The 27,120-nt window shown below is 31.2% G+C and overlaps 3 protein-coding genes across 5 annotated transcripts; 1 reads left to right on the plus strand and 2 right to left on the minus strand.

Moving 5' to 3' along the window:
• The first annotated feature begins 415 nt into the window (after positions 1-415).
• LOC100792323 (stemmadenine O-acetyltransferase) lies at positions 416-2,829 on the plus strand. The gene is made up of 2 exons (XM_003521913.4): positions 416-999; positions 1,244-2,829. Exons 1-2 carry the CDS (start codon positions 473-475, stop codon positions 2,016-2,018), a joined length of 1,302 nt encoding a protein of 433 aa, XP_003521961.1. The 5' UTR covers positions 416-472; the 3' UTR covers positions 2,019-2,829.
• Positions 2,830-4,301: 1,472 nt separating this feature from the next.
• LOC100813779 (methionine aminopeptidase 1A) lies at positions 4,302-11,555 on the minus strand. 3 transcript variants are annotated; one of them, XM_006576362.4, is made up of 16 exons: positions 11,402-11,554; positions 10,908-10,958; positions 9,282-9,445; positions 8,998-9,073; positions 8,816-8,863; positions 8,667-8,711; positions 8,099-8,198; positions 7,023-7,074; positions 6,898-6,939; positions 6,615-6,676; positions 6,435-6,533; positions 5,927-6,000; positions 5,745-5,814; positions 5,282-5,347; positions 5,112-5,200; positions 4,302-4,548 (listed from the first exon to the last, which is right to left on the minus strand). In XM_006576362.4, exons 2-16 carry the CDS (start codon positions 10,947-10,949, stop codon positions 4,471-4,473), a joined length of 1,107 nt encoding a protein of 368 aa, XP_006576425.1. In that variant the 5' UTR covers positions 10,950-10,958; positions 11,402-11,554; the 3' UTR covers positions 4,302-4,470. The 3 variants fall into 3 exon arrangements, with proteins under 3 accessions (XP_006576425.1, XP_003521931.1, XP_014628947.1); XM_003521883.5 differs by having other exon boundaries at positions 9,282-9,452; XM_014773461.3 differs by lacking the exons at positions 4,302-4,548; positions 5,112-5,200 and having other exon boundaries at positions 5,317-5,403; positions 9,282-9,452; positions 11,402-11,555.
• An 8,863-nt stretch (positions 11,556-20,418) lies between these two features.
• Positions 20,419-24,650, minus strand: LOC100792852 (probable pectinesterase/pectinesterase inhibitor 36). The gene is made up of 3 exons (XM_003521914.5): positions 24,071-24,650; positions 22,179-22,511; positions 20,419-21,252 (listed from the first exon to the last, which is right to left on the minus strand). Exons 1-3 carry the CDS (start codon positions 24,516-24,518, stop codon positions 20,561-20,563), a joined length of 1,473 nt encoding a protein of 490 aa, XP_003521962.2. The 5' UTR covers positions 24,519-24,650; the 3' UTR covers positions 20,419-20,560.
• Positions 24,651-27,120: the final 2,470 nt, after the last annotated feature.

A 27,120-nucleotide genomic window follows, 5' to 3' on the forward strand; every position in this document is an offset into this window, starting at 1 on the left:
TATTAATATAAGCAACTCTCTTAAATTTTAAACAATTTAAAATCACATGTAACATACTAAAATAATTTTTTTTGTTAAGCAACTCGCATTTTGTAGATGCTCTAGTTATATTTCCACTAAAGGATGCCTTCAAAAAGCAAATGATGAGAATACGATTTCTTGTCGTCGGAAATTATACTGTAGCAATAATTACACGGAGAATATTTCAATAAAGCCTAAGATTTTTCGGTCAGTGCTGATTCTGTTCTCAAGTAATTTTTCACACTTGTATAAAAGACGTACTCATGTAAACTCCTAGGCATTTTGGTTTTTTTTTTTTTAAAGAAAAAAGACATTACTTATATTTTATACTTTAAAGAGATAATAATGCAGAAACTTCGATATATAGGAGCAACATTTGGGTGAGAATATTATATCAAAGTCCTACGTAGCAATAACATTACAATAATATCTTTTGTGAGAAATATTCCAAATGGCAGTGAAAGTTGAGATTGTATCTAAAGACACCATAAAGCCATCTTCTCCAACCCCTAATCATCTTCAACACTTCAAACTCTCCCTCCTCGATCAATTGGCTCCTCCATTTTACGTCCCCATTCTCCTCTTTTACTCTTTCTCTGATGATGACTTCAAAACAATATCTCACAAGCTGAAGGCTTCTTTATCACAAGTCCTCACTCTCTACCACCCCTTTTGCGGAACACTGAGAGGCAATTCAGCCGTTGAGTGCAACGACGAGGGCATTCTTTACACCGAGTCTAGAGTCTCCGTTGAGCTCTCAAACGTTGTGAAGAACCCTCATCTTCACGAGATCAACGAACTTTTCCCGTTTGATCCCTACAACCCTGCAAGGGAAACACTGGAAGGGAGGAACATGATGGCTGTTCAGCTGAACCAGTTCAAGTGTGGGGGTGTAGCACTTGGCGTGTGCTTCTCACACAAGATCGCTGATGCTTCAACTGCAGCTTCATTCCTCAGCGCCTGGGCAGCAACATCAAGGTATTCAACAAATAAAGAGTTAGTATTTCAAAATTGTAATTTCTTTGCCAATATAAGGTCACTCTTAAACTATGGGTTTACTTAATCCTATAATTGTAATTTCAAAATTGTTGTCTTTCTTCAATTCTTAACTTCTTTCTTAATCACCAACTCGATCTTATAACTTTTATCACCAAATTTTAGTGAGATTTAAAAATTATATATAAATTGTTCAGTTTCAGTCATTAATTTTAATTTTTTGCAGGAAGGAAGACAACAACAAAGTAGTACCACCTCAAATGGAAGAAGGGGCGCTGCTATTCCCGCCAAGGAACATAGAAATGGACATGACACGCGGCATGGTCGGCGACAAAGACATTGTGACAAAGAGGTTCGTGTTCAACGATTCCAACATATCTAAACTTCGGCAAAAAATGGGGTGCTTCAATTTCAATCCCACGCGTGTGGAAGCCGTGACAGCACTCATATGGAAATCATCGTTGGAAGCAGCAAAAGAAAGATCAGCAGAAGGAAGATTTCCCGCATCCATGATATCACACGCAGTGAACATTCGCCACAGAATAATGGCCTCATCAAAGCATCATTCAATTGGAAATCTATGGCAACAAGCAGTCTCTCAGTTGGTGGAAGTGGAAGAAGAAATGGGGTTGTGTGATTTGGCTGAGAGAGTGAGAAAAACAACAAGAGAAGTTGATGGAAACTATGTGGCTAAACTTCAGGGTCTTGAGTTTTATAAGGTGATTGAGTCTTTGAAGGAGGCAAGGATAATGGCCTCAGAAAAGGGTGTTCCATGTTATAGCTTTAGCAGTTGGGTGAGATTTGGTTTCTATGAAGTGGATTTTGGATGGGGAAAGCCAACTTACGTGCGAACTATTGGAGTACCAATAAAAAATGTGGTGATTTTGATGGGTACAAAGGATGGGGATGGCCTAGAGGCTTGGGTAACCTTGACTACAAGTAACATGGTGCAATTTGAGCAAAATCCAGAACTTCTCGAGTTTGCTTCATTTGATTCTTAAATATGTTTAAAATAGATTCTAAAAAATTTACAACAACTCATACATTCTGTTAAACTAAGTTAGACTTCCTTTGTTTAAGTAGGTTTGTTTGTTTGTTCACATTAATTTACATATATAGCACATCTTCATATTATGATAACTCATTGCTTAGGTCTTAGGTCCTTAGGAAATACAGAATTATTAGAGTGCAGCTGCATATTTAGGTTATCCTTAATTGTTTCTAGTTGCTGAGGTTTCATGTGTTTTCTACTTGTTATATTAAACTTTACAAGGTTGAATAAAGTTGAGGTGACCAGTGTTTTTCAAAAAGTTTAAAATAAGTGCCTACAACTTAAAAATTGTAAATAGGTATCTTACTTTAAAAAATTCATTACCTAGTTTGATGACTATTCAACGTTAATCACACTCTCTCCTTCGTATTCCATATCCTTAACCACTCACTCCAATGTTGGCCGAGAGAAGCCAACGCTATGTGGGAAGCCATCAATAAGAGGATGCATTCACAGAGGAAGGATGGGAGAGGCGAGTTTGAAGCCTCAAACCCTAAAAGCTTTAGATCCATATATATCTATTTGAATTTTAGGATCTCAAGTTTTTCCGGTTTGGATTTTGTTTTTGCTCATTTTATTGAGAAATGGAACTGTGTTTGCTGCAGCAGTTCCTAATTCTGCTTTATTGTTCCAGATCTAGATATGAAAATTGTAGAAAAACGAGTGTATATTATTTACTGGATGGTGTGGCCGGAAAGGTAAGGCACTATGGTGTGGAAAGGAAGAGGTTTGGGATTTTGATCATTAGGGGGTAATTTTTTTTTCTAATTTACCAAATAGAGATAAGTCATATGGACGGTTATGATTTGATAGACAGAAGTAATATGATTTTTGAGACTTTTATATATATATATATATATATATATATATATATATATATATATATATATATATATAACAAAGTTGTATCCATAACCATGATTTTAATTATTTTTTTGGTTATGACTGTTAAGTCATATAATGACCTACAACTTCAAAATCATATATTTCCTGAGACTTCAAAGTTATGTTTGATCTATCTTTTGTAATTTATTTTTTTCTTTTTGATTAGTTGTTAGTTATTTATTTTTTATATTTGTGTTTCTAATATTATTAATTATTATTTGCAAGAGAATTAAAAAAAAAGATGTAAACAAAATACTTAAAAAAATGTAACGCATAGTTTTTTTAAATATTAAATAGTAGGATGATATCCTACAAGAAAAATGTTTGTCATTGATATGATGAGATAAGGAATTAATTTTAAACAAGTTTAAAAAATATTGTTCATTATATATAACTGAAATGTATAATAGTAATAAATGTCTATATAAACAAGTTGACCCCTAATATTATGTATATTTTTAATTTTTTATGTTTGTGGATATTTTGTGTTGCTCCATTTATTTTAATATATTATATTGTTTTTATTTTAAAAAGTTGTGTATTAGTAAATTATTTTCTTATTTAAAAAATTATTTTTATTATGTTCGTAGGATTAATTGTCAAAATTAAATTAGTAAATAATATTATAAAGTCAAAGATAATTCACGACTTTAAATTTACAAGATTATTAGTGACTATAAAGTTGTGTACTCCTATTCAACTTTAATACATTTAATTTTAAATAAAAATAAACATTAATAAAATAAGAAAAATCTTAAAACAATTTACAACTTCATAAAAAAAAAACAAAAATCTCAAAAATCATACTACTTCTATATTTAAAGTCGTAACATTCCTTCCATACAGCTTACCCCCAATTCGTAAATAATTCAAAAGCTGCTCCTATTTGGTAAATTAGAAAAAAAAAATTACCCCCTAATGGTCAAAAGGCCAAGTGGTTTATTCCTTTGCCTACTGCTTGTTCGTTAAAATGTCTGCTAAGGAAATAAAGGCACTATGATTTGTTTTCTTAAATTTGGCAGCAAGGATTAAATAGGGGAAGGAAAGAAGTATGAAAAAGAGAGAGAAACCTATGGAGAAAAGAACATAAGAGCGTTGACACTTTTTTGCTAAAATTCAAAATCTAACTGCATCAAAACTCAATTGGACAAAAAATGTCACATTTAGGCATTTATGAAAAACAAAGGACCTGATTGGCTGATTGATGTTTTCAATAAACAAAGGAACTAAATTAATGATTAAGCCAGTGTTCAAAACTTCGCTCAAACATTATTGACTTGGCCAACATAAGCCATAAAAAGAACGAAGGACAAAATTCTTAAATTTTCTTCAATTACACAAACAATCATTAATCATACTTATCATCAAAACTCAATTGAATTTTGCTTCTGTTTTTTTGTATAACTTACAAACATGATACCCAAAAGAGAAAACCAGAGATGTAGATCAAAGAAATGTTGTCTATTAATTGTATGGTATTCAGACACTACCAGCTTCTGTCTCCATGATTCACCCAATTATGAATTTAACCAAGGAAAAACATTGGGTGATGTCTGCAACCTCCCTGTTAAAACTTCAACACCAGTCTCTGTCACCTAATAATGAAAACCATGAATCATATTAGTTTAAGGTACAATCAGCTAAAAGTAGTAATCCCACTACTAAATGTATACTTTAAGAGACCAAATATAATTAAAATTCCAATTACTAATTCGCTGACCAAAACAAATGATGGCCATAGCTTATAGCTTTAGAGCACTATGTAATAATAGAGATTTGGATAGCAAGCATGAGATTATAGGTTTAAACCTACATTATACCAAAAAATTTAAACCTACATTATACTAAGACATTGTGTGCTCTCTAGTATCATAACAGTTTACAAAGGCCTAGACAAGGACATATTGTAGAAGTTACACACGTATACATAAAAATCATTAGCATTATATTGAGGTGAAAAAGTAAATTACTAAATGTTACCATATCTTTCTTGAAAATTTCATCCAAAATTTAAAATTATGATAATTTTCTCTAATTTATTATCACTTTCAGCACCTCAAGACATTGTTTTACTTGGCAGGACACTGCAGAAAATAACCAGATTGTTTGACATGTATACACTGTAATAGGACTCGGGAGAAAACAGGAATGAACTTACCAAAAGAGTCTGCTCAAATTGAGCACTTCGTTTACCATCTGCTGTAACAGCAGTCCATCCATCAGGCCACATTCGATCCCGCCAGACACCTATTAATAAACAATAATATTAGAGCTGCCACATGTATCTATCAAAGTTATCTATTTAAGAGATATTATAAAGAAGTATACCGGCATTGATCATAGGTTCAATTGTAAAGGTCTGTCCGGCCTTCATCACACCAACTGCTTTATTTCCTGACAGTGATTAAGGTGTATACATTCCATATGTTCTCGTTCTACTTTCTAGCAACCTTTGTTCTTTGTTAGGGGGTACGGGTAGAAAAGCTAGAGGTGCACGTTGGGAAAGAAAGTTTGGTTTAAGAAAAAATGGCACATATGAATGAGGAAGCTGGCTGCTTCTAGCAAGTAATGGTATGTATAACAGAATTGTCAATAGGAAGTGAATCTATAGAATCATTCCTAGTTTTGTAAGTCATTTTATGCGTAAACAAAACAATTGGTTGCTTAGTATTAAAAGAGAAGTATATACTGTGCTGAATGTTAAAGATCAAAACATTAGAGGATGCAAAAAGAAAATTTCCAAATATTTTTTTCAATACCCTGCAGTGCTTTTAAACTAAGGAAAGGATACTTGAATAATGAGGAATGTTAGGTGCACAATGGAAGAGCTCTCCAATTCCATGACCACAATATGATTTTACCTATGGGGTCATGGGAAAAAATGAGTAAGGAACAGATGATAACCATGCACTAGTGTGAACAAATAACAATAAATAGATTAAAAAATTAAAGAACAAAGAAGTAAATCATTACCACTGAAAAGCCAGACATTGAAGCATGACGATTAATAACTTCACCAATTTCACGGAATCGTACCCCAGGTTTAACTGAATTTGATTTACAAGAAGATTCAGGATCCCATTCCATAGTTCAATTTCTTAAAATATTATGTATGTTTCAATTATATTAAGTATTTTAAACACAGCAATCACAATATAATCCAAACGCCACATGCATACTTTTAACAATGCAAATTTACACCATATTAAGTAGCTAATATGATTCAATATCAGTTACTCAACCCTTCTGTCCTTAATTTATATTTTTACCAGTTAAATGATTTGTTACCTTATAATTTGGGATTTAGAAATTAGGACCAAATTTGTAGTTTGATTTATGAATTGATAACGAACCTTTAAGGTACACATCAAACAAAAGACAAATAAAAGATCCAAGACTGCTATAATGTTTCAAAAGTTCAATTATATTTGAAACTTAAACAAGACACAAACTTCAGAATTGAAATCAAATGGATATATACCAATGGATATTGCCTTCTCCAGGCACTCATATGTGCATTTTACTAGTTGGCGAGACTCTTCATCAACATTTCCCACAAAGTATGTTTCATTGAGATCACCTGCATAAAAATTCATATAATTAACCAACAGTCAAATTATGAACAAGTGAAACTGTGAAACAAATGTGCTAATCAACTTACCATGAACACCTTTATAGTACACAGTGACATCAACATTTACAATGTCACCATCCTCAAGCTTCCTGCACAATGACTATATTATTAAGAAAGGTACTCAAGCTGGTATAATCTTATCATGCTTCAGCGAGTCAGTGGCACTTACACTAATCAAGTGTCAAGTACCAACGAAGCATCAGTAAGGAAAGTTAGTTTACAATAATTTATCTCCACAAGTAATACTGAGTTCTGGCAACAAAGAAAAACCATACCAAGAATAAATTAGAAAAGGCACAAAACAGTCTACCTTGCATCAGGAATTCCATGGCAGATTACTTCATTAACTGACCTGTTAGATAAAGCAAATTTCATTCTTAACATATACCATGGCAATAAGAGAAAAATATGACATTACAGAAGGAAAGTACCTACGTGCAGCAAGATTTAGGGAAGAAAAGGTAATTGAGAGGTGATGGATATCCTCCTGAAAAAGTAAAAAGTCAGAAAAAAATTCATTACCAATGACCATTTGTAATAGCCATATGACAATGACATCATGAAACTCAATGAACCATCATTTGGAAGAGGAATTATAACAAAGTTAGGAAGCATCCTCTCTGTAATGCTCATGGCTTTTTTTAGGACTTTTCAAATTTCTGGTAAGCAGATAGCAGCCTTGATATACATTTTGGTATTTTTTTGTCCCCCCCTCCTCTGACCCATATATTATCCCTAACCTGTTTGTACTATAACTGTTTTGCATGAAATTGAATTTATTTTTAGATTCTTTCAAAGCTTTCCGTCAAAGAAAGCAAGCATTACAGAGGTATCTCTCTGTATTCTTCAGTAAATGACTATATCATTAAAAACAGAAAATGCATACTCAACACAAACCAGCTACAGTAATGCCAAAAATTTCTATACGAGAAACTAAAAGGTCCAGGATACATGGGGCATGTATACAATACAACTCAGACTGACATGAGGTTGTGACAAATTTTAAAAATCATTAGACCTGATACAGCTATAAATATAATATAAAATTAAAACAAAGCACATTATAAATCAAATGAGAGAGAGAGCATCATTGTTTTACAAGTGTGTAGAATGTAGACATAATTAAATGTTATAATTAATGTGTGATTGGTTTAGTTTAGTTTTGGATTCCAAATTCCCAGTTTCTTAAGTGATCTTTTGAAAAAAGACTACTTCCCCCAAAACAATTCATCCCAAACTTGTATCTATTTTAGGTATTATGATATTCTTATTTGTATAAGTTTTAAAAATAAAAAGTAAAAGAAATTGTAAAATAGATAGGAGAAGTATTTGATTTGTCTGTGAAATGTTTGATGAGGATATGAGCCAAAAATGGATACTGCACAGAGATGGCCACTAATTTGAAGTATATGAGCTTTTCATTGATTAATAAACTCACTAAAACTCAATAAATAAAAAGCTGGTAAGACTTATATAAGTGTTTTGAAAAAGAAACACATTAAAATTAGCACCTGCAGCAATAGTTGCCTCATGAACAACTCTGTCAATCTCATCAGTCGTCACACCAGGCTGAATAATCCGAGCAGCTGCATCCAACACTTCCCTTGCAATCTATAAAGTATAACTCAATTCATACATAATGAGAGGCTAAATTCTACATTGACAAAAAATAAAAATAAAAATAAACTATTTAAAAGACCTTTCACTACTAAAAGTTTACTAACATTAAACAGTTTTTCTTTCTTTTCTCACCACCTCCAGCTTATTAGTTATATTTCATATATCAAAGCAGAGGTTTATCGGATGTCACCTCTCACCATTAATCAACAAAGTATAAATAATTCATATATCACCAACCATTCTCATACAAATTAAGCAGCATGAGAATAAGGATACAAATGAGTTTTGAACTGAATAACAAACTGAGAAGTAGGTTGTCAATAGTGGTAAATAGCATCAAAGCGGCACTGGGACGCTACAGGGAGGTTGTCATGTTTTGTTTTAGTGTAGCAGATGGAAGAGGGGTAAAAATATCTTCCTCTAAGAATCTACATAGGCAAAAAGTGGCAAGGAACTTACCCGACAAGTTTCCCTCATTCTCTCAATTTGATCTGGAGTTTTGACCTACAGATTAATATATGTTAGAAAGTCTAATAAAAAAAAAATAAAGACAATGTCCAATTTGATCTTACACAAATCATCTACTTGTGCTTTTTAAAATTCCTCACCTCAACAGTATGCTGTAGACTACTATTGGGCTCAATTTTGGGGGTTCCCTAAAAGTTAAACACAAGAAGAAATAAAAACAAATCAGAAACCAATGAACCACCACTAAGTAATCTTAAGCAAAAATGAGTTAAATCGGATACAAATATAAAGCATTTAAATAGGAAGAAGTCAGATAACTTACATCATCAGCCCAATCAGGTTTATCAATTTGATCTGGGACTATCCGTTTACTAGAAATGGGATATGGTTGCAGTGGTCTTGCAAGAGCAGAAATTAAATTTTGGTTTCAACAAATAAACAAGTAATTAGCAATAAGCTGGAAAAAAAGGGGAACATTGAACACAAGAGGCCTCTGAAATGAAAATATCATTACAAATAATGAACATAATCTTTTATTAACTAAATTGTGGGGATTTGAATCCCATGAAAATTAGACTTAGACTAAGAAGGCATTTGAAGCCCTACCCAGTCCAATCAAAGTGAGGAAGCTTTGGTGTTCGAGCCTGCCCTCTCTTCAAACAATATAACCAACCATCACCAAGTGAGTCTGAATTTTGTGTGCCAGGTGAGGATAGTTTTGCCTTCAGATGCACTGATTTGTGAGAGTTCCATGAAGACTTGAAACAATCCTGAGAGCTGTCAAAAGATATCAAAACTGGCTCCAACTTTAATGATATAAAGACTGTGAGAAGTAAATTTATGGGTGATTCAGTAACAGTAAGTATCTAGTAATTCACTGTTCTCTCATTAGCAACAATGGTCAACCTCACCTTCTTCTACCTGCTGCCATTCGGAGCAACAATGCCATCCCTTTCACCAAATTGACAATCCCTAATAACTAAATAAATCTGCTATGGATATTAAATTAGATCAATTCTTATTTTATTTACAGTGGCCGAAAAAGTATTACTAGTCAGCACCAACTCACGCACTATGTTGCACTTAGAGTCTTAGACAATAATAGCATTCAGGATTTTAAATAGCACGCTATAACAGTGTAGCAGAGTGAAGCACCCCTGGCCACTATAGAGGCCACTTCAGTGAAGCGGCTTAGTGTAGCTGCTACAGAGGAACTAATGGCAGGCTGAATAGCAACCATAGCAGATACTTGATGTTGATTCCAAAAACGCACTTTGAACAGATAGGTTAGGGCTTTTACAGTTTGGGATATCAATTTCCAAAAATGCAATCTACAGCCGTAATAGGGCTGAAAATGATGAAGATGACTTGGATTTAGAAGATGATGATTGATGATTGCTAGGAAACTTGTATGTGACTTTTGTTGGTATTTGCTTGTATGTTTTGTTCAAGACACTTCTGACTTTTTTTTTGTTACTCAAGAAAGTCATGAATTTTGAGTATTTTTTTATCATTTTTGTCAATTAATATGTATATATTTAAACTGCATAAAAAATTTCAGAATAGCAGCTATCCCACTATAACAGTTTTGGGGCAAGCGGCTATACAGGATTTAAAACACTGAAGGCATTCTATGGTATTCTATACCGTAAAGATTATGGAGACAATCAACATTTTATATATACCACAAGTCTATACCGTAAAGAAATATTTGAAGAACTCAAGTCTTTTGTAGAATCACCGTCTAAAAATAAACAGAACATCCTCACAACTCTCAAACTTACGGAAAGAGACTAGCATTATACTCTCATTTTCTATTTGTTCACTAAGATTCAATGCATGTTTGGTTTAACATCTCCAAACAATGAATCCACGTCAAGCCAGAAGCTACTATTAGTGTGTTTGGTCCTATGTTTGGGAAGCAGCTTCTCATGTCTACTGAGAAGTAGTTATAGCTTCCTCGTGGTTTCTCGCTTTGCAAAGGTTGCTCAAGCACACATTATTTTGTCCCACGTTTTGGATGTGGTTTCTCACACGTACAGAGAAACCAGTAGTTATAGCTTCCGGTTTCTCACTTTGCAATTGTTGTCCAAACACACATTATATTTGGTTTGTCACAAAATATAACAATTCACACATAAGAGACAATGATCCAAACACACCATCTATCACGAAAACAGAGAAAGAAATTCAAAATTCAAATAACTGACAAAGTAGGATTCAGTCACAAACCAGAAGGCAGCACCTTCTCGAGGAAGCTTCAATTCCATACATTTTGGACACCTGAGGAAAAAACGAGGAAAACCGAATTAAACATATGATGCATAACATACCCTTTCACAGTTTCCACAAAATTATCATCCCAAACCATAATCACCCAATTGCAAGACCATCACAATAAACTATAAAAATTGAATCTTTCAGCACCCAATTGACCAAAGCTTCGAGCATATCAATGCAACAAATTTGGGTATTGTAAAAATAAAAACATCAAAATTGTATGCTGCCAGCAGCAGCAGCAACTTATGCTGAAACCATGAAAATCCCATTTGATCAAAGCCAAAAAGTTAAGTCCTTGCAACATATCAAGCCATATCAAATGCAAAAATAGCATCTTACAATCCAAAACAAATTAAATAATAAAAAAAGAAAAAGTGGGGGCACAGTTATTGTTAATTTTGAGCAGCTATAGAACACACACACACACACAGATAAAGAGAAAGTACTGAAGCTTCGCAGGTTTGCCACAATTAGCACAAGAGAGGGTGTTTTCCGGTACATCAGATTCACCAGCCATTGATTGCAAACAGCTGAAAGCTAGGGTTGCAGACGAAGGAACAGAAACGACCTGCGGAAGTGAGAGGAGACATTTTATAACTTCGTGTTGGTCAAGGAAAAGTCTGCCTTTGAATTTGGGCGTGGCCCATTCAGTTTTGCCGCTACACCCATTGGGCCTTTGTGTTTTGTAGGCCGAGCTAGTCCATTTATATATGGTAGTTGCTATTGGTCCCACTCGCATGGCTAATGGCCCCTACCATGGAACTCTACTTTTTTATTTCGAAAATGTCCTTCTTATGGAATCATGGTTCCATTGTAAGTCATGCAAAGTAGAACCATACTTCCATTGTATAAGTGGGGGTGTGAAAAAAAAATATACAACGAAAATATGATTCTATTGTACAATTTTTTTTTTGCATAAAAAATATAAAGAAAATATGATTCCATTTTATTGAATATATAAAATGGAATCATATTTCTGTCACATAATTTTTTTTACCACCACTTAATTCAATGGAAATACATTTTTGTGCAGACAAATATCACTGCCCCATATGTGGAAATATGATTTCATTACTTGAGTTGGGTGCGAGTTCAATTGTTGTTGCAATCGAATAAAAGGAAGGAGTTTCTGGCGGCATGGTGGTGTTTGGAAAAGATGGTGAGGACACACGGTAGCACAAATGAAGGTGCAAGGGTGGTTTTGCGACAGGCACAAGACTGGAGTCGGGAGTGACGTTGGGATTGTTGAGTTCAACTTTGGTTGGGATGGGGCATGCACGGTGGTTTTGGTATTTGTGAGTGGTAGTGGTACGTGACATGGAGGAGGAGGAGGAGGGAAATCGTGCACGCGAGGATGTTTGATGATGATAATGATGATGGTGATGGTTACATGATTATGGTGTTTAAATCTAGGTAGAGGGGATGGGTTGGGTGGGGGAGAAAAGAAGGTGAATGTGAAGAGAAATGGTAAGATGGTTTTTTCTCATGTTTGTAGGGGACATTATCAACTCCCTTTATATATTTTGGGTTGTAGTATGAAATTCTACGGAGGGGATTACTATTCACCCCTCAAATGACTATTTAAACCCCCATCTTTTGAGTTTATTATGGATCTATATAACCCCAATCAAATGTTGTATAAAATGTGAGTAAACTCGTTGTCATATGAGTTATGATCTTGGGAGCTACTATCAAGCCAACTCAAGTGAAAGATCGGATAAACTACAACACAATCATGGAATGCAAGTTTATTTGCGAGAATAGAGGAACATCAATTGTTCCATTCCCAATGGTGGGTGCACAACTTTCATCAAAGGTGTCATCTTCGTTGTTGGCCCACTCAATCGTTGTTGATGTTTTTGTCACCGATTTTCACTAACACTTCTATCACCGTTGCCGGTTGTCACTGACTCTAACAATGTTGTTTGGATTTGTTGTTGTCATTGATGTTGTTGTTGGTCCTGATGTCACCATTGTCATAGCCAACGAATGTGTCATCTATTTTTGTTGCCTATAGTGTTGCATGTTGATGTTGTTTGGTGTGTGGAAGGTGACTTTGTTTCTATGTTGTATGAGCATATTATCTTTTTTTTTTGTGTTTAGGTCTCATCAATGTTGTTTTGAATAAGCTTGTTATTTTCCTTGTCTATATTATTTTTGGCAATTGCTATTAACACTTTCCTTTCATGCTAATGCACTTCCCCCCTTACTTTTAGTTAGGGCTAGCAAAATGGACAGGTTGGGTTTGCCCGACCTCATCCATCGAGCCAAACAGTACAATCGGGTTGACCCAAGCTTGGCCCATATTCTTGCAGGCTGGGATTTCTTAGGCTCAGCCCAGCCCTGCATCAGGTTGTTGTTGGAATATCGACAAGTGTATCGATTCGTACAAGTAGTATATAAAGCGGTAAGATCGAGTATCCTATCCTCAAGGAATTTGTTTCACCTAGACCATGTATATTCAGTATGTAAACACTTATAAGGATTGAAATAAAGCAAATGTTGAGTTCTGCACTACTAATCTATTTGAACAAGAAACAGAATATTTAAAGATATAGAATACTCCATCCTTGCCCTGGATTTTGAATGAAATTCTCTCCTTGCTGGTAACCTGAAAAGCCGCCTAAATGAAAGCCTTGTCTATTTTGATTCCCCATGTAGTTTACTTTAGCAGAATCATCTTGGGGTATACAATAGCTGGATTCATGAGCTCCTCCACAAATACTGCAGCCTCTAACTTGCATAACAACTGAATGAAAAGGCTGGGCCACTTGTAGCTGTGTTGGCAATTTGCTAAGTGTTTCAATGAGTGATTCCAGCTGCTTAGCTAACAACTTATTTTGTTCCAACAATGTGTCTTGTGAAGAGAGTTCCAACAGGCTTCGTTTGGTGGGTATATGTGTTCTATCACGCAAAATAGCATGATCACTAACAGCCATGTTCTTAATGAGCTCCATTGCTTCCTCTGGAGTTTTCAACTTAATCTTTCCTCTAGTAGAAGCGTCTAACAATTGCTTGGATTGTGGTCTCAAACCATCAGTGAAGATATTCAACTGAATAGGTTTAGTGAATCCATGAGTAGGTGTCTTCTACGGCAAGCCATGAAATCTTTATAGCGCTTCACTCAAAGACTCATCCGAAATCTTTATAACAAATATGCTTTATAAGTATATACAAGTAGCTAGCTTCTATATGGTGTGAATTTTATTTAGTTAGTAGTTTGACTAGTTTCGACATGTGCAACTACAACTGGCAATGCTAACCATTTTTTGTTGTTATGAAGAACATGGACTTTGTGTATTGTCCAAATTAAAAGAGAATTGTGTTGGAATGTGTTTTTTTTTAAATTTATTTTTCTTTACATTTTTATTTTAGGTGGATCACCACTTTAACCCATCAACCTATTATTATGGACTAAGTCAAGTTGACATTTTTTAGGCTCACCAACAAGTCAATCGGGTTGGGTTGACCCACCTTTGAACAACAAGTTTTGTGTTAAAAAGAAACTATGTTTACTCATTAACAAAATTTGATAATGTTTATTTTTTTAGGCTTAAATATATTTTTTATCCTTGCAAATTAGTATTTTTTTCATTTTTGTCCCTATAATTTTTCTTTCATTTTAGTCCTTGCAAAATACTTTTGTTTTATTTATCGTCCTTAAAGCTTTAGATAACACTTTTGACAATAAAAAAGAGCTTTGAATAGTGAAAAAATGTTATCTAAAACACTCTAACGACAAAAAATAAAACAAACACATTTTACAAGGACTAAAATGATTTTTTTTTGCAGGGACTAAAATAAAAAAAATGTTAAATTGTAGGAACCAAAAATGTATTTAAGCCTTTTTTTTAAAGGTTGATAATGTTTAATTTTGAATAACTGAAAATATAGTATGTGTCCCCAACACATTTAGACATAAATGTAAGATTTGCTTGAGTCCATACTTGGAGGCAACTCAAACACTAAAATAGGGAGAATATATTGAACACAATATAGAGAACCTTGAACAAATGGTCCTCATTGGAAGGTGGCACACACGTAAGGTCGGTCCTGAGGTTTTTTGTGTCTTGGGCAAACTAAAAAAAATTACGTCCTCATAATTATTGAAGTATTGTTGGCCTTGAAATTCTTTGTTGCAAAACTCATTAATAATCCATTCACAATCAAGATTATTTAAAACAACAATAACATGGATAGATAGTTATTATTATTCTAAAAGTCATTATTAATGATGACATGAATAGTTAATAATCCATACAAAATCATTTAAAACAAAATAAAATTATTTAATCTACCTTATGACATAGTAGACCAGGAATAAAATTTTGACATTTTCACTTATTCTAAAGGAGTTTAAGAAAATTGAAAATGTTAAAATTATATTTGTGATTTACTGTCACAAGGTGGATCAATTAATTTTGCTTTCCTTAAAATGATTTTGTAAGGATTATTAACCATTCATATTATTGTTAATAAAAACTTTTAGAATAATATTAATTGTTCATGTTAACTTCAAATATTATGAATTATTAACGAATTATTAATGAGTTTTGTAACAAAACAAATTCAAGATGAACAATATTTCAATAATTATGAATTAGTATTTTTTTTAATTTTCTCAAGACACCAAAGATCGATCTCATGACGAGACTTAAGAATTATCATGTTTTAGAAAAAAAATTATATTTTATTGTTTTCCTTTATGTTCATAGCTTATCCCTGTTTACCTTTGATAGAAATAATTATTTAGGATCAAAATGACATTGCTAAATTATAATATCATATAAAAATTTAATACTTATATAAACTAAATAAAAATTTTGGTGTCTCTCTAAATAGGGATCCTAAGCAATCGCCCACCTTGACCATGCTTTGAGTCACCATTGCATATATGATTTGGCCATGACCTCTTAGAGGCACCATTATTGATTTCAAAATAACTTTGAAATACCTCAGATAAAGAATCTTAGACACAACAAGAAATTGGTGGCGGAAATATTACATTCTTTCGATATTCCATCCAAATGGAGTCTGTGACAGATTAACGAGGGATATATTCTCTTGCTAAAAATAAGTCGCAAATTGGCTATAGACATACAGTCCCTTGTAATTCCTATGCTAATTTCGTAGACCTCCCTTGCAATTACGTCACAAAATCCCTCACTAATGATATGGTCAAATGCAAATAATTCCTTCGCTAATTAGGGACAACGAATCCCTCGCAAATCCTTCATTATTTACGCCACACTAATCCCTCGTGAGCCACTCACAAATCATTACCTATTCCCTCGCCACTTCTTTGGAAATCTCCCATCTGGTCTTCATTATTCCTCGTTACTCCATCGCAAATATCCCTCGCCATTTCTTCATGCATGAATTTTTGCTCGATATTCCATAATCGACATATAGCAATAAAATTTATGACTGCCATTAATTTAGGTTAAGTTAATATTCTAACTCCTTAGCTCCATCAAGATTAACTCAAGCATCAAGTTCACAAATCTAAAAATAGCACATGCACCAAGAAGTTTTATTCCTAAACTCATCCTATAACATGACAATAAAGCTAAAGCTCCAACTATGTTCATAAGATTTTCTAATCATGAACACAACTTTCAATTTTATTAATGGCCAATTAATAGAAAATTTTAGTAATAAAATTAATGACCACTCAAGTTCACCTCTTTATATATACTTAAAAACTCTCTTAAATTTATTTTTTTAATAAAAAAAACTCTCTCAAATAATTTATTGTGTTAAAGAGGACTCCCTATTAGTTTGGAACAATATTTAGCAAGGACATCTTCGATGAGAATTGTTCTTGATCGAAAACTAATAAAATAATAACAATAACATATATACATATAAATATACAAATTATAGCATGTTATTCCAGACAATATGTAATTTAGAATAATAATAAAATCTATTGTGACTTCATTCCCGAGATTCCATTTGTGCTCCTCTAATAATAAAATCTATCATGAGTTCATTCCCGATTCCCGGGGCTATTATAGCATGTTCTTCTGTTTACTTTTTAAAGAATTGTGTTTACTGTACATTTGCGAGAGTGAATTTATAATTAACTTCCTAGTAGTAAGCAGATCATCTCATTAAATTACTTACAATGGATGACCCAACTCATCGCAAGGTCACCTTAAACATAAGATTCGTCCTACAATCATTGGTAGATCCATGTATAAATCTATGTGAACAATTTTTTCCACAAAGATAATTTTTTTACTAGAATATATTTAATAATTTATATTTTTCTCTAATAAAAAATGATATAACCCCACAAGATAATTTTTAAAATGAATTAATGTAAAAAATTATAATAAGTAAAAGAAAGAATAAATTGATAATTTTACTATTTTACCTTTCTAATTTTTTATAGTATTGTCAATAAAAAATCATATAACTTCTTAAAATATGAAAATACATAGATGTTAATTATAATTTGTGAAAGCTTACATATTTCTTTTCATAACATTGCTTATTTTGTAAAAAAATATTATATTTTCTTTTATAAAAATATTATAAATTATTTTTTGTCATCATTAAATTCTTTTTCTATATCTGGCATGCCTCAAATATTCCATAATCGACATATAGCAATAAAATTTGTAACTGTCAATTAATGATAATTAAATAATATTTTAATTTTTAAATAATATACTAATCCAATATATAAATTTTTAACAATTCTCCCATCGTTAGACTGGTAACTTAAGTACGTAGAAATTCTCAAATAATTGGATGCAGAGGGCAGAAATCACTTAGTCTGAAAAGGAAATTTACTGAAAATAATTTTTAGCAATTTTTAACCGAAAAAATGAAATATCCATAAAACGTAATAAAATAGCAAGAAAATTAGCATCATGTTCTCATTTAATAGTTATATTTGACAGTAAAGACTAAAATTATTAATGGAATAAAAATTTAAGGACTAAGATTAGTCAAAATTTGATTTAAGAAACTAAAAAAAAGTCCAAGGGATAAAAAAAATAATTAACCATTATTTTCATAGTTTAGGATTTGATTGGCTTCACGAATAACAAAGCAAATGGAGCATCAATAAACTGAAGCTTTTTGTGTATGTGTGTTTTTCTAGCTAATATCCACAATGAGTAAATTAGGTTAACTGAATTTGGAAGAGATAGAGTCCCAAATGCAACCGCTAAATGATTCTTCACTTCATTTGTCTTCACTCTCAATTCACAATTGGAACCAAACTTATTTATGCTTCTATTTTTATTTATTGTTTAAAGATTGTAATATTTATATTTTGGGAGAAACCATGAATAGATTGGACAAGAACAAGTAAACTCTTAAGCTTAAGTTTGTAGCTAATATTTATATTTATTACCCCATATTCTTGCTTAGAATCTCATCAGCATTTTGGTAAAAGGAATAAGATTTTATCCTTGAATTTGTCCTGTTGTGATGGTACCCTTTCAAATCCTATTGTGACGGTACCCCTTTCAAAGATATTCAGAAAACTTAATTAAAAAATATCATGAATATATAGACAAAGATAATAATGATAATAATGGTTCTCTTAAAAAAATAAATACATAAAAATAAAGGTAGGAAGGAAGATGATACTATTATTTTCATTTGGAAGAAATCCATCTTCATGCCTGCAAATAATTAAAGGAATCATAAGTGTTTTTTTTTTTTTAATATCACTCAACCATGTTATCATACAAGAATATAATTATTAAATTTACAATACCTATTTTAAAACTTATATTTAAAAATTTTCTAATTAGCAATATAAAAGAATATTATATTCACAATACATCAAAATTATAATTATTTGTAATTTTGCTTATAGAAATTCTTTGATTCTTTACCTTATATTTGACATGTGTAGTATTGATAAAGCATGCATGGACATATATATGGAAAGTTCATTGAATGTGGCAGATACTGCCGAAATTAACCGCTAAATAATTCTTCACTTTGTCTCCATATGTCTCCATCTGATGATATCATGGTATGTGCTTTTAATTAGTATTTCATTTACTAGGGAATTGTTATAGTTTTCATTTATCGAATGAAAGACAAAGTTTGCAATTTCCTCTGAGATAGATTAACCCGCTATAAATATATAATCCATGCGGTGCCAACAACAACATTGTCGTACGTAACTTGGTTCATTTATTACAAGACTTACATGACTCATTATTAAAAATATCCCACGCTAAAAATCAACTTTCTCTTATTAATATTTAATACAGTATTATTTTTAGACAAATGCTAATCGATATCTTTTAAAGATTGATTAAAAAACTATTTTTTTTATTAGAATACATAAAATTATGCCATCCATTTTATATTTTCCAATAATTTTTTAACGATACTCTATCGATACTAATTAATTAGCAATATCCTTATCTTTATCTAAGTAAAAGTCTTGCCATTAATAATATGTTAATATTATAATACATACTAGTATATGAACCCAATATTCTAATTCACCGTTATGAACCTAATTTAATTCCTTCTCTTTAAGGAGGCAAACCGAAATCGGTATGTTTGGAAATACTTGTAATTATGTATGATCGGAGAAAGAAAGGTCTGGCAACAGCTAAAAAAAAGGAAATTTAATTAAAAAAATCTCAACAATTCAAGTAAGATTGTTTGATGAATATAATATTTATATTTTTTCAATTAAAGTGTCACGTAAAGTTTATTGAAATTAATTATCAATTGAAATTTATATATATTTTAAAAACTAAAAAAACTTTTACAAGTTATAAAAAATATTAATTAAATATGAATGTATTTTATTAGACTCCTTAAAAAAATTTATTTTTCTTGATTAAATATAAAAAACTTTTATCTATCATTTAAAAGTTTTAATTAAATATTATAGTTTTTTTAAAATCCTAATTAAATATACTCCCTCTAGTTTGGGAGGGAGCGACATATGTTTTTTGGGTTAAATGGAGCTGAGGTAGCAAGTTTGTGCTTTTCAAAATCTTATAATCTGTAAAAAAGTTCTAAATATTTTAAATTCTTAAAATGTAAAATTTGTTAAAATCCAAATTATAAAATCTTATTCGTAAAAATCCCTTAAATAAATTTAAAAAAATCATAATATTTCTAATTTTTAAAATTTAAAATTTAGGAGATATTTTTATGCTAAAATAATTTTTAAAATCTCAATACAATACACCTTTATTACTTTTTTAATTAAATAGACTTCTTAAAAATCCAACCTTTGATCTTTTTAAGTCAAACCTCAGACAGACTTGGTTGCAGACCCTCCTACCACCTAACCTATTTTCACTCTTATTACTATTATTTATAATTTGCAATATACCATTATGCCAATATATAGATAATTTTACTCCATATAATAATAATAATAGTAGTAATAATAATAATAATAATAATAATAATAATATACCCCTACATTACATTATTAGTTTCATCATGGACCTAGCTATATTAGAATCCGTGGAGCTTCATATTTTCAAAAGCTAGCATATGATGCATTGCTAATTGCTAAGCATCACTGTCAATTAAGCTAATAACATGACATTTATATACCTTAAACCATTAATAATTAACATGATGCATCTACTTAATTAAATTCCAGAAGAGAATGGCACCCCTGTAGCAGGAATCCACCTTTCCCCTTGCAGAAACTGGTTCACAGTGAAGGGTGTGGCCTCACTAGCACTCCTCAGCACATGAAAACCAGGCCAATTCACCCTATTCTGTGTAGAGGCACCATAACCTGTGTTCAAGTACTCTCCATAGTACAAAGTTGAGAGTGCAAATTCTCCACTCCATTCACCCCACCCTCTAGGGTGAACCAAACCATCCAAATCAGTTTTCAGAAACACAGTCCTTGAGTACTTCCTCCAAGGCCTACCAAGAAATGTCTTGAAAGATTCCTTGAGTGTGAGAAACTCAGAATCTGGCCTAACCCTGCAGCTTTGGATTGAAATTCCTGTGTTCTTGTTGGGGTCATCTCTTCCTTGTGCTGTGATGAAGTTGGATTGGTGGCTCATTGGCTTCCTCACAAAGATGTCACAGTTCTGCAGCACCACTGTTGCATCCCCAAAGATGAAATCAATGGTGCCGTATACATAGCAGTCGCGGTAGAATTGACGATTTGAGTGCACGTAGAGAGTGTCTTGGTAGGCTCTGAAGCTGCACCTGTAGAACACTGATAAGTCTGAACTTACCTTGAGTGCCACTGCTTGGTGCTTCTCTGGGCCAGCACTGTTCTCAAATGTCATGTCTCTGGCCCAGAATCCATCCCCTGATACATCTGTTTCATGTACCAAATCATCTTAGCAAAACCTTTGAATCACATTTCAATATTTGATATATGAGCACAATACTTGTAAGAGTGAGTTTTAAATTGTGGTCGCCGTTTCATTCATTGCATTGCATTGCTTAATATTGTAAAAAATTACAAACAAATCTGATTGATACGAAGATGATCACAATTGCACTCCTAAACATACATATAATTCTATAGGAACAAGAAAAATCTTGGATTACTTTTTGAAAAAAAAAATAGAAATCAATTTTTTTTGGAGTAAAAAGACCATTAAATGAAAAAAAGAGACATCATTTATCCAATATCAAAGGATTTGAATCAAAATTTTCAGATAGATAAAATAATGATTTAAACATATTGGTTTATCTTAAAAAATGAAAAAAAAATAAAATGAATTGATCACAAATTATTATAAGATTTTACGATTTTCAATTCTTTTAAAAAGAGATAAAAAAATTGTAGAAAAAATAGAATTTCTATCACCCCAACAAAATCTTCTACCGAAATCGCCATCCCAAATTAAACCTTCTAACTAATATTATTTGAGAATAAAAATGATTGAACGTTTAAAGACCTTGATGATACAACCGAAATCGCCATCCGAATTTTTAACACCTTGCTTAAGTACAATTGATTAAAAGCTTAAGATATATTAAAATAATGTAATGATTAAATTCTTACTAAAATTGATTTAATATTATTATCTTCAGTTTTAGACTTTCATACTTTAAAAATAATAAGTGTGTGACCAAAATGGTATTGATATGATTGTTAAAGGAGTCATTATTACTAAAGTCTAACCATTTTCAATTAAATAAGAATCCATGATTAAAAAACATTTGCTATATCTATTCTAATTAAATTCTTGTTCTGTTTGGTTAGATCGTTAGACAAAATTTTCATAGTCTTACCAAATGTGGCTGAGTTCAGAGTGGTAGAACCTTGAACAACATTTCTGTTGCCAGTGACAATAGTTTTGTCTATGCCATCTCCTACAAGCATCACATTATGCAGTTTCTGTCCAATTTCCACCTTCTCATGATAGACCCCTGATTTTACATGTATTACTGCTCTTGCAGGACGGTTGTGCCCCATTGCAGCAAGTGCATTTACTGCTGCTTGGATTGTTCCGTGTGTCCCTGAACCATCCTGTGCCACTGTGAAATCTGGCTTATAGCTTGATTCACTCCATGATTCTAAAATACCAGCATAATCTGATTTGGATATTGTTCCCTCAGGTGGTCCTGTACAAACAATTAAATAATCGATACAACAAAGAAAAAAGACTATGCAGTGACCCTATCAAATAAATTTTATATAATTATAATATATAGTAAGTTTGTTTAACACTGTCAATACACATGACCAGTGAATTCTATAACAAAAAATGAAGATATTAATTACTATTGTCATCAATATGGGAATTAACCATCTTATGTTGCCATCGTTAATTAATTTTATCAATATTTGTTGTTTTTTCACCCAGTAGTACATAAGTGTGTGACCAAAATGGTAGTAGGCATATCAAATGGCAGAGAATATTATCTTTCCTCTTAAATGGAGAAGACACCAAATAGCTACCAACAAGTTAACAAAACCACTTAAGTAATAGTTATTAGTTTTCTTTTTTTGTTTGCCATCTACTAAGGTAGACCAAATGAGTTTATTGCATAGCCTAGTCAGAGTGCTTTGATTTATTTTGTTTGTTTCATTCACTAAAGGACAATATTCTGCCTTCCGTGACATTCTTCTAACTTCTTTTGCCGAAAAGAGTAAAATCATATAATCCTTTAAGAAATATAGGTGGAGATAAGTTCAAAACATGTAGTTTCTGCAAAAGTAAAAAATCAAATGAAATGCCTAAAAATACATTAAAGGAGAAAATTAACAATCCAATTAAAAAAATCATTTTACATATTTCTTTTTATATGACTAAATATAATTTGTCCCTCATCTGAATTTTTCTTATTTCAGTTGTTTTTCAAGTTTAAAAGGTTTCATTTTAATTTGTTAAAATGTAATTGTTCTATGATCAGTTGTTTAGACTAACAATGTTAATTTTAACTAAAGTGACAAACGTTTATCGGATATAGCATTGCCACGGGACCAAATTGTCCAAGTTAGTTTCATAAAGTGACAAAATAATGACAAACAATCTAACATAAAAGGCTTTAAAATAAACATTTTAAGAGAGTATGATAAAATAATTTAAATTTAAGAGATTATGAAAAATTTTATGAATTATATTTTATACTTTTTTTTACAGAAGACTTTTTTATACTATATATTTATACTCTTGTCGCATATGAAAAATATCGAATATTGAGAGATATGCAATGTAAGAGAAAATAAGCAAATTAATAATGATCTATTTTATGGTATATAGATATATATTTATATTTGATGAAATTTTTGAATTGAAGTAATAAAACCTAAAATTCATATATATATATATGAAGAAAGAAAGACACACGCACGTGTAGGATATATATATCCTTGTTCAAAGGCAGTGTCAACTCTCGACTTGTCTAAATGCTGTCGTCTTTTAAATTAGGTTTAATGGTGGGACTGCATGGATACCATCATCCTTTTCATTTATGAATCATTTAGTGCAATAGCAGAATATAGATAATGTTTAGTTAATGTCTCAAAGTAGATACGTACACTGTTACATATATATGAAAATTCCCTTTATATGAAGATTCCCTACTGATATATCAATCTAAACTAGTAAGACTTAAAGAGTGCAAGCAAAGAAAAACAAGTCCATTTGACAATAACATATCTACCACAAATTACTTACCTTTCCCTTTGCCTTTATTATTCTTTGAATACACAACAAGAGCTTGCTTAAGCAACATGGTCAAGTTCCTATCCAAAACCTGAGCTTCAATATACCCTTTTTCTTTCAATCCATCCAAACAAGTCCTATGATTTGTCATCACAGCACTCATCCATGTGAGTGCATCTTCTTTGGCGTAGTAACTCTCTTGAGCCATCATGTGAGAGAGCCGAGACTCACTCTCCTCATAGAGTTTGGCACAATCACTAAGGGCTATTGTAGCACTTGTTTGATCAGAAAGACTTAGGCTTCCCAAGCCATGCAATCTCAAAGAGTTTCCAATCAAATTCTTGGCTTGAGAAACATGGTTTTGGGCCATTTGGAGCACCTCAATTTCTTGGAGGCAAAGGGTGGTGATGGCCATGGCAAGGAAGAGGAACAAGGTGGTGGTGACGACATAAGTGACCATTTTTAATTAACTAGAGAGAGAACAGTGATTCAGTGAATGTGATGAGTTGCATGGCTTGGTGTTGTGGGATGATGATTTATAGCCAGCTTAAGGAAGCACACACATGGGTGCTAGCCAAGTGGCACTAGGATTGTGTGGCCTAACCTATATATATGACCTATGTTTTTATCTTGGTGGATGGCAAATTTCTTCAGAGTATATAATAACTTTTTTTTATAAGAGTAATGTTTTACATGTGGGTGGGTGCAACTCAAATCTAACCAACTATATAATTTTTTTTTCCAACCCAAAATATTCATCAATACAATAAGATATGAAATATAATTAATTATTTAAAAAATATCTTTGCTTACCAAATTTTAAGTTATGCATAAGTAATAAATAATTAATGAATATATATATATATATATATATATATATATATCTTTCCAAGCACACAATAACTCAAAAATCCTTTATGAAAATTTTTAATTCTTTTTTGTCATGATATTTACTGAACCGTAAAATTTATTGTAATGTATTTAAAATAAGTATCATTTGTTTTTATACCATAAATAAGTAACAATTTATTTTATCATCTAAATTAATTGACACCTAATTAATTAGTGAAATGTTAGTCTAAAAGACACACATTAATTAATTAATTAATTAATTAATAATAATAATAATAATAATAATGGTCAAATATAATTTTTATCTTTTTTTCTCAATCTGTATTTGTATTCTCCACATTTGAGATATTTGATCTTAATTTTAATCTTACATTTAATTTTTCTTATATTTTATATTTTTATTTTAATCCAATTAAACTCTAAACCTAATATATTTACTTAAGATGTCATTACTAGATAATTTAATTTAATTAAAATGTATGAAATAAAAAAATATAAATAAAATTAAAAATTTAATAAAATTAGGAATTATCTAAAATAGGAAAAGAAAATATTTATTTTTGAAATAAAAAAAAAATCAAAATTACATAAAAACAAACTTGTATTTGTCCCTACTAAGCATAATAATAATAATAATTTCTTAATTTCAAGTTCTTATACACATTTCTTGCAAGAGTCAGCATGAATAACATACTCCAAGACTATCTCATGCAGCCATGGCACCTGGTATGGAAGACACCAAACATATATATATAGAACAACTCATAAAATATGTTATCCATTATATATCCACCTGTAACTGTAAGATCATTCATACTGTCACACATCCACGCACCTAATAACAATTGTCATATTGTCTGCAGTAAATCCACCGCTCCACAGGAATCCTTTTCCTCGATGCAAACAAAGTGGCAAATATTTCATTAATTTTTTTACTCTTTTTTACGACTTATTTTTCAATTTCACGTTAAAGAGTAAACAATTTATGAAATGGTCGTGAAAAATATTTTTTATATAATTATTTAGATAAATTTGTTAATTTTTATGATGATAATATTAAAATATTATTTAGATAAATATTAACGATAATTTTTAGTTAATTAACCGTTTTTTTACTTTGATAATAGATAAAATGTAGACCCTTCACCTTGATGTGTGGATTGCATATCCCAAAAGATGTGATTTTTATTTTTTTATTCTGGACCTCATGATTCTATAAAGTAGTTCCAATTGTTCTCTTTAGGAAATAAACCTCTTTTTGTTATGTTGTATTTAATGATGCATCCCCTTAATTAAAATTTCAACTGTTTTGTATAAAAATAATGCACACATGGTTATTGTTCAGGTTAGAAATAAATTAATTTGACAATGTTAGGTTTCAAATTAAGGTCGAACCTACTTTATTTATCAAATTAAAGGTTCACACTTAATTTATTTATTTGGTTCAAGTCTATCAAATGATTTAATCTTAAAATTTATTTTATAATAAAGACTACTAAATAAAATAATAAATATAAATCTAAAAAAATTTAACTATTTAAGGTTTTAAAAAACCCAAAAATATAATTTAAAAATATTATATTAGTAATAATAAAATTATTATTATTATGATTATTATTATTATTATTATTATTATTCAAATTCAATTCAATTAATCTATTAACTCTATTTTTTAAAATAATTTAAAAAAAAAACTTAACTTATTTAACAAATAAGTTGGACCTAATCTTGAGTCTAAACTCTAATGTAAATCAAGTCTCCCTCTCTGATTACAGTTATTAGGTTTTTCTGGGCATTTCCGATGGCTGCGTCAGTTTGCACGGTGCGGTTTAAGGCCCAAGTTAATAAATAAAACTGTAAGGATAACGTCATTTCATTTTATACAATAAGGACATGTGAACCCCACTATTTCTCAGTCCAGAGTTAAATATTAGTTTCTGATAGTATTAAAATTTATTTATTAATTTATTTTTTTATAAATATTTTTTCATACACAAATCAAATTCAGATTATATATTTAAAAAATAAAATTATTAATCAATTATCTCATATTATGTATTGGTTATCATTGTGTTAAAAAAAATGTATTGCTTATCATCACAATTTTGATAATCATAAAGTAACTGCAATTGTAATTATAACTTAAATCATGTTTATGAATGTATTTATCATTAACCGGATGGACATTATCAAACAAAGACGAAATAATA

Source organism: Glycine max, chromosome 3 (genome assembly GCF_000004515.6).
Source record: "Glycine max cultivar Williams 82 chromosome 3, Glycine_max_v4.0, whole genome shotgun sequence".
Lineage (NCBI taxonomy): Eukaryota > Viridiplantae > Streptophyta > Magnoliopsida > Fabales > Fabaceae > Glycine > Glycine max.

Bases quoted from the DNA above. Each gene is read 5' to 3' on its own strand.
- LOC100792323 (XM_003521913.4), top strand. From the start codon at position 473: ATGGCAGTGAAAGTTGAGATTGTATCTAAAGACACCATAAAGCCATCT. The intron at 1,000-1,243 runs GTATTCAACAAA...AATTTTTTGCAG, and splicing joins GCCTGGGCAGCAACATCAAG to GAAGGAAGACAACAACAAAG.
- LOC100813779 (XM_003521883.5), bottom strand. From the start codon at position 11,472: ATGGCTGGTGAATCTGATGTACCGGAAAACACCCTCTCTTGTGCTAAT. The intron at 10,959-11,401 runs GTACTTTCTCTT...TTTTTTCCTCAG, and splicing joins GGCAAACCTGCGAAGCTTCA to GTGTCCAAAATGTATGGAAT. The intron at 6,534-6,614 runs GTAAGTTGATTA...ATTTTTATGCAG, and splicing joins GTACTATAAAGGTGTTCATG to GTGATCTCAATGAAACATAC.
- LOC100792852 (XM_003521914.5), bottom strand. From the start codon at position 24,518: ATGGTCACTTATGTCGTCACCACCACCTTGTTCCTCTTCCTTGCCATG. The intron at 22,512-24,070 runs GTAAGTAATTTG...TTGTTTGTACAG, and splicing joins TAATAAAGGCAAAGGGAAAG to GACCACCTGAGGGAACAATA. The intron at 21,253-22,178 runs GTAAGACTATGA...TACATGAAACAG, and splicing joins TCTGAACTCAGCCACATTTG to ATGTATCAGGGGATGGATTC.